The sequence below is a fragment of the Tupaia chinensis genome, unplaced genomic scaffold (assembly GCF_000334495.1).
Source record: "Tupaia chinensis unplaced genomic scaffold, TupChi_1.0 Scaffold150288_1, whole genome shotgun sequence".
Lineage (NCBI taxonomy): Eukaryota > Metazoa > Chordata > Mammalia > Scandentia > Tupaiidae > Tupaia > Tupaia belangeri.
Genome location: NW_006210128.1, coordinates 751,014 through 758,884, shown reverse-complemented (window position 1 = coordinate 758,884; position 7,871 = coordinate 751,014). Strand labels below are relative to the sequence as shown.

The 7,871-nt window shown below is 49.8% G+C and overlaps 1 protein-coding gene across 1 annotated transcript in view; it reads left to right on the top strand.

Moving 5' to 3' along the window:
* Window positions 1–6,616, top strand: part of NDUFA9 (NADH:ubiquinone oxidoreductase subunit A9) — a 44,561-nt gene extending 37,945 nt beyond the window's left edge. The window contains exons 9-11 of the mRNA XM_006172024.3: window positions 1,692–1,787; window positions 3,757–3,823; window positions 6,322–6,616. Of these exons, the coding sequence (XP_006172086.1) occupies window positions 1,692–1,787; window positions 3,757–3,823; window positions 6,322–6,492 (334 nt within the window). The 3' untranslated portion in view covers window positions 6,493–6,616. The remainder of the gene's footprint in view (window positions 1–1,691; window positions 1,788–3,756; window positions 3,824–6,321) is intronic.
* The last annotated feature ends 1,255 nt before the right edge of the window (window positions 6,617–7,871 follow it).

Genomic DNA, 7,871 nt, shown 5'->3' with positions numbered 1-7,871 from the left:
GAATGGAGAAGAAGGGATTGCAGCATGGTCATCCCCCCTAGGGGATGATTTCTCGCTTTCTGTCTGTCTGTCTCTGTCTGTCTGGCGAGCGCATGTGCCCTATAGCAAAAACCTCTCCAAAAAATAAAAAATAAAAAAGAATAGATTTGCAAAATTTTTAAAAAGTTTGCTTATTTCTCTCATGAAAGTGAGAGACAGAAGACAGGGAGATAGAGGCACTCCCACCAGGGTCCCCAGGCTGTGAACCACCCTTGATCTCAGCCAGCCTGGATCTTGGGCACACACCTGTGCTTAGACAGGTCCTGGGGTGCCAACCCAGGACCCTGCTCTGGCGATCCCAGTTGTGTTACTGCTATATCCCTGCCTAGCCCTATTTTACTTATTATTATTTTAAGTTTAATCTTTTTTTTAGAGAGAGATTTTTGCTGTAGGGTCCATGTGCTCGCCAGAGGGACAGAGAGATACAGAAAGACAGAAAGCAAGAAATCACCTCGCTGGGGGGGTGGCCACGCACCAGCCACAGTCCCATTCTCCTCTTGGGATCTGGGGCACACACGCACATGTGCCTGGCATAAATTTCAAGCCACTGGTCTGGGACTCAAACCACGGGTGGCCATGTGGGAGTCCAGAGATGTAACCATTGTGCCATCTGCTGGTCCCTTGTTTGTTTACTTTTTATGGCTGCACTCTTTTGCTGAGGGGACATTCTTACTAGCATTGTATTTAAATTGAAGTGACTATTTGTAAGGTACTTTAGAAGTATTCTTTAAGAGCTTTAAAACTTGAGATTATACTTTGACTAGTTTCACTTCTAGAAATATATTCTAAATGCATAATTATGAATGTGTAGAAATATTTATTATAAGAATGTTAATTTAAGTGTTACTAACAGTGTTTTTATAAAAGAGAAAGATTCTTTAATAGCTTAACTACCTCCAAACTGGGAATTGCCAAAATATCTGTGATTGTGTGCAATGTATTATAATAGGTATAATCATTAAATATGCAATAGTGAGGCTGTCAGGTGGTATGGTGGTTGAGGTACTGGTTTCACACGTGGCTGACTGCAGTTTGAGTCCTGGACCTGGCAGCTTGCTTTCTCACTTCCTCTTTCTCTCTCTCACTGGTTGGATTAAAAAATAATAACAAATAAAATTAAATACATAAATAATTCTTTAGAAATACAATAGAAATAATGGGAGAAAGGTGATTTAGATGTAATATTAAGTGAAAAAGACAGTACATAGTAGGATATATTATATAATTTTATTTTTTGTTAGAAAGATTTTTGCTTTAGGGTAAATGAGCTTACCAGAGAGACAGAGAAAGACAGAGAGACAAAGAAAAACAGAGACAGAAAGCAAGAAATCACCTCCTCATAGGATTTTGGGCATGCATGCACACACGCCAGGTGAGTTTTAAGCTGCCAGGTCTGGGACTCGAACTGCAGTTGACTATGTGGAGTTCCGTTACATCATCTGCTGGTCCTATGTAATCTTATATTTATAAAAACAAAGAATGTGTGACTGTAAGGGGATGAGAAGGGCATAAATCGGATGTATTAATGTTGTCTTTGGCGATGGGATCATAGGTGGGGTTACTTATGTAAATCTTTTTCATAAGGAAATGTTTATTTTGTTAGATTAAAACTCGTGCGCAGCAGATAGTTTGAAACTGTTTTCTCTCTGTAGGCCAAACCGGTACCTCCTGTTCGACCTGGTGCAGTACATCTTCGCTATGACGCACAGGCCGTTCGTCCCCTACCCCTTGCCACATTTTGCCTTTCAGTAAGTGAAGTGCTGCTTCCTAGAAGGGGCGAACGCCTGCCCTCGCTCCCGATGCCCTCCACTAGGGCCGTTGGGAGGATGTTTGTTGGTGAAGGGCGGTCTCTGCGTCTCTCACTTGGAGGTGCTCCCATGTCATGAGGTTGGCCTAGGGAGGCATCAGAGGTGTCTGCGAGGGAAATCGAGGTTCACATGGACAAGCCGACCTCTAGGATTTTAATATGGAGAGTGCCTTGCTGGACGATGTGCAAGGGAACAATGATATTTTCTTCTATTTCACACCACTCTCCCGGAAATGGGAAAGGGCCCCTTCTGTGTTAAACTGGCCTGATATCCAGGTGGGGTAGGTTCTGTGACCTGGGCGTGACCTTCAGGTGCTGCTGAGAGCCTTGAGACCGCTCACAGTCCAGTGTGGGTGTCAGGAAGGTGGGCAGCTGGAGGGCAGTGTGGCCCAGTATTTGTGGAGGGTGTCCTGTTTTCAGACGATTTGATTGTCTCATTTAATTCTCATAATCGCTATAAGGTAGGGAGGGAGAGTGTACGGAGTGAGGAAGAGGAGGGCTGCAGAAGTCTAGGAGTACCCCACTGAAAGGACCGGCAGGGTAGGCACACGTACGAAGGAGGCTGAAAGACGCACGACCGGGCATTTAAGTGGGAAATGAGGAGGTGGCAAGCCTGAATACCAAAGCAAGGGGGGTGTCCGAAGTAGAGTAGATGTTTTGGGAGAAAACGTCGCTATTTCATTCATATCCGCAGCACCCGGAGCGAGGCTGGCACACGGTAAGCCCTCCGTTATTACCTGGGAAGGAAGTGCTGCAGGGAAGGCAGGTGAGATGAAGGAAGGAAACTAAGACTACACGCATTTCCATGTCAGCGGGAGGTCAGTACGATGGCGCCATCAGTGCCGTGGAGGCCGTGCAGGCCTCGTTGCAGGGAGACCCGGTGGTGCAGAAAGCTGAGTGTGCCCGATGGCGCGGCACGTGCCCACGGCATGGCCACTGAGGGCAGCGAGGAGGCCAGGAGGGGTCCATTGGCACATAAGCCTAGTGCAGAAGGTGGGAGTCTGTCGGGGTTTGGTTAAGCTGGGTTAGCCCAGTAGGTTGTCTTGTCCCGTCATTGGGACAAGTTGGCTGGAATCTGAGGCTATGTGTTGCTGGAGAAATTCCGACCAATCTTCAGCTTCCTTTTTGCGATATTTATACCATCTGTTGAAACGATGTTTTTCAAGCATTTAGAAAGCGGAACCCTGTGTTGAGTAGAGTTTTACGTAAAGACCTGCTAGGAAAATCAGATAGATACAAGCAGAGCTGGGGAGAGCCTCCCGGCCCCGGCCCCCAGGTCTCTGTGGGGGCCACGGGGAGTTCTCAGCCACTAACGTCCACTGCCCTGAGGGCACATACAGGAGCTCAGATGACGTGGAAGGAGGACCTGTGGTTTTTATTGGCAGTGAAGAGACAGTCAAGGCAGGCAGCCCTCCTGCCTGACTGTTAGGTCCTCTTCCAGACTCCAGTCAGACCTGGGGTTGCTCCTTCCTTTTGAGTCGTTTGTTTCCGGGCCCTGCTTTCAGAGATTGTGTGTCACGTGTTGCATGTCACTCCGCGGGTCCCATGTCTTTAATAGCCTGTTTGGATGTTTGAGGCTTGGAGTGGTTTGGGTTTCACGGACTTGACCGTCTGTCGGATCTTTTCCTCTTTGCTTTATTTCGTGTCCGTTTTCATGATCCATTGTATTTGGGGAGGAGAACGAGGTATACTAGCAGTTATAGCAGTCAGCTGGGTTGGCTTGAAAGGAGTCAGGGATGAAACAGGCAGCCCGCGGGTCCTGCCACCAGGATGTGCAGTTCTCCTACGAGCACGAAAACGAGAGCTGAGCGAGCTTGTGCCCGGTAGCAGCCTCCCTCCCTGTGCCTGCCGGCAGCCTACGCTGAGCAAGGGGCGCTCGTCACATGTGCCGTACGTGTGCTTTTTTCCAGACTGCTAGCGAAGCTCTTTGAGATTAGCCCGTTTGACCCCTGGACAACGAAGGACAAAGTGGAGCGGGTGAGTGTGAGCGTAGGAGCACCCGCCTGGGAGGCGCTCGGCAGGGTGCTGCAGAGGCGGAGGGTGAGGGTGTGGCTTCGTGTGCTGTTGGATCGCGCCTCGCTCTGGGCCATTTCATATCCGTTCTTGGTAATGGCAGCCCCTCCACTTGGACTCTGGCCCTCATCCACCCTCACCCGCTCCAGGACGGGCTCCGTTACTGCCTTTGACGCGGCCAGTTTTTCTCCCTCGTGGCATCATTCCCATCGCCTACAGACTGGCCTCGTGCCGCCCCCCCCTGCCCGCCTGCCTTCTTTAGACCAAGCCCTCCCCATCCCTTAGCCCCTCCAGCCGCTTGCTGTTCGCTCGCGTCCCTTTCTGTCACGGCTCCCGTGGGAGCTGTCGTGCCTGCCGTTGACAGTCATGTGCCACGTTCTTCCCTTAGCCCGTTCCAGCCAGGCGTTGTCCCCGTCTCCCCCAAACCTGCTCCCCCAGGGTCACTCAACCGTCGCTTCTCTGGCCTCATCCCATCCGTCTGCGAGCGGCATCCGTGAGGGCCCCTGCTGCCCGTGGCACCCCCGTCTCTCCATCTGCGTTCTGCCCCTCCACACCATCTTGCTGCCACTGCTCTCTCTAGGCTGTGCTTTTCAGCGTCCCTTCCTGCCTCCCCGCTCTCCCTGATTCCTCTGCAGGACCCAGGGGCTCTGTCCTTCTGTTCTTTGTCTTCACTCCTTGCTAAGTGACTCCCACCTTGTCCCACAGCTGCTGGCTCTGGGCCTGTCGCTACAATTCAGTCTCCAGCCCTGAGCAGCCCATCTGGACCCTGGACTCTGGCATCAGCTATTCGAATGGATTATGGCGTTCTGAAACAACTTGCCCGTAAATAAGGCCATAAACCAGCTTCTTTCCTAGGCTCTGTCCTAACGGCAGCCCCGTTCTCCGTTACCCAACCCAAAATGCGCGTATTTCCCTGTGATTTATCCCCCTTTCCCAGACCAGATCTAAACCAGCGCCGTCCAGTAGGTCCTTCTGGCGTGATGGCGTGTTCTGCACCCGCGCTGACACGAGCCTCTCGCAGCACGTGACCACGGAGCGCTGGCGTGTGGTAGTGCGACTGCACGTGCAGAGCCAAAGCGGTACTTGACGCTGTGTTGGCCAGCAGCCCCAGGCCATCAGCAAGCTTTATTCATACAGCTTTCAAAACCAGTCCCAGACCTGTTTCTACGCCCACCTTCTTATTTAGCTTTGCATTTTGAAAATCTGTATAGTCCTAACATTTTCAGTTTACAGCAAGGCTGTACGCCCGTCTCGTCTACCCACTCTCCCTCGCAGCTGCCCTCCCTGCGTCTCCTAGCTCGTCCCCTGCTGCCCCCGTCCTCTCCAGTGCTCCGGCTCATCCCATCTTGCTGCTCCCTCTGCCATTCTTCCCCGTTGGCCCTTTGCCCTGTGTATAAGAGCCTCCAGGGAGCATGCAAGATAGATGAAAATGCTATGCCTTGCAGACCTGAGGACCGTATGTGGATAAGGAGCAACCAAGTAGTTCTCTGAGTGTTACCTGAAGGCTAAAGTGTGGGGAAGATGAGGAAATAGTTTTAGGGAACAGACGTGAATGGACAGCTGTCACCCTCCCCTCTAACAAACTGTGTCTGGAGAGCTGAGACCATTTCCATGATGTCCCTGTGCGTCCACGAAAGATGAGGCAGAACTGATGGTCAGACCCGTCAGGGTATCTTAGCCTGATGCGCCTCTCCCACTTATATCTGAGATAGTGTTGACAGCCAGGGCTGAGTGGGTTTTGGATTTGGTTTGGAGACCACCTGAGCACTGGTGAAAGAATTGCAGACTTTTGAGTGACTAGCGCGAGAAACTGATGCCATCTAGGTGAAATGATTCTGCCCCTTTGCTTTTGGGTGACCTGGGACCTTTGGACGTCTTACAGGTCACTCCCCACCCTGGAGACGAGGGGGGTTTGGTGTTCATCCGTCCACATTAGCCAGGTTGAAAGTAGCCGGACCAGAGAGGGCTGAGTTATCTCAGTGGCAAGAGACAGATGCTATGTTTTCTCCTTAATTCAGAAGTTAAAACCAAGGGAGAAAGCCCCTGCTCAGAGAACGGGCACAGGAGGGACGTAGGGGCTGGGCTGGTTCTGCTTCAGCCCCTAGTTCGTCCCTCAGCCCTCCCGGTGAGCCAGCCCCGGCAGGTGCACTGGCCATGCTCCCCACTCTGGATTTATTTGGTTAAATCGGTATGAATGGCACAGCTGGTGCCAGCGCCCAGAGCTTGTGCTTAGTGCTGGGGACCTTGGTCTGCTATTTAGTAATTTCTTTTTCTCCCTCCTTAAGCTCCCTTTCTGTGTTCTACTTTTAACTAGTTCTAAGAATCCAAAACTGCCACATGTTCTCTGAAAGCAATTAAGTCCTGGTAATGGACTCTGACCAGCGTGTCTATGTGTTTGGTAGGATAGCACGTTATATTCTTTGTTCATTTCAACCTCTCTGTGCTCCTTTGTGTATTTGAAGATTCACATCACAGACATGACATTGCCTCACCTGCCCGGCTTAGAAGACCTTGGTATTCAGGCGACACCCCTGGAACACAAGGCCATCGAGGTGCTACGGCGTCATCGCACGTACCGCTGGCTGGCTTCTGAAATTGAGGACGTGAAGCCACCCAAGACCGTCAACGTTTAGTGCCCTGAGCAGCCCTTGGGTTTTGGTGCTACTCGGGTCTCCTGGCTAGTGAGCCTACGTCCGTTAAAGAATCCTGTACATAGTGAGAAAGATTCCTCATTAAAACATGTGAAGCTAAATTCTGTATCATGTTCTTTCTTGATTTATAAAATGAAACCTCTAGTCATGTACAACTTGAGTATATCTTTCAGGTAGACACATGTGCATAATTTATCCTCTAGAAGATTTGAATTTCCCCGTGCTGAGTTCTAGAAAACAGGATCTGTCATTAATGTCAAAATATTGTGAAGGTTGAAGAATATGTGATTATCTTTTCATCTTCGCTAATTGAGAAAATATACAATATCCAATAACTAACTTGGATTTATTCACATTGAAGGTGTTTTCAAAATTTATTTTGGCCCATCCTGGTGGCGCAGGTGGTAGCATACTGAACTGCAGTGCTGGAAGCCACTGGCTGACCAGGGTTAGGGTCCTGTCACCCTGAAAACGTGCTGGGGGGTACGCATGCCCAAGGTCTTGATGAGTGGGAGGACTAGGGTCAGAGAGCCGAGGTGTGGCGAGATCCTGCTGAGGCTGTCTCTCTCTTTCTTCTCTATCTTTCCTGTGTGCACTGTGTACTTTCAATCATGAATTTAAACTTAAAAATATAATAAAATTTATTTTAATGATGTCTGATTACATTTATAAGATTATACATGAAATATATATGGTACACATTATATATAATATATTTAAACCTTGTCTATGGACATGGAGTTTCAGATCCCTTGCAGTAATTCCGTCACCCTCTCGGATCTGAGCATCCGTAGCTGTACTGTTAGGGCCACATCTAGATTGTTCCAGACACTGGTTCCCATACAGAGGAGTTGCCTCAGTCTCGCTGTTTGTGATGCCAGTGTTTAGAAATTAGGACTTTTTGCTTAAGCTGTTAGCAACACAGCCAAGATCCAGGTAGACAGCAGGTTCAGAGGTAAATCTGAGTACTGTGTGATTGCCAACTCCCGTAACTTCTGGTGAAGCCAGTATTCCCTCCTAGGTGGCCCAGAGAGCACTGTGGTCACCAGGTCTCAGCCTTCAGACCTGTAGGACAGGAATGTCAGTAAAACCCCTTCCAGTTGTGGTCATGCCCATCTCATCCTTACCAAGAGTGGTACACAGATGTTGGCAGTGCATTCTCCACAAACCTCTGCTCCGGGATCTTTTCCCCAAACCAGGCCGCAGTGTGCTACTCTGAGTGGAGTCCCAGGATCAGCAGCATCCGTGTCACTTGGGACCTTGTTAGAAATGCAAAATCCTGGACCTGGTGGCTTAAACTCACACCCGCCGTGTGTGCGTGCGTGCCCAAGATCCCGAGAGGAGAATGGAGGAGAAGGGAT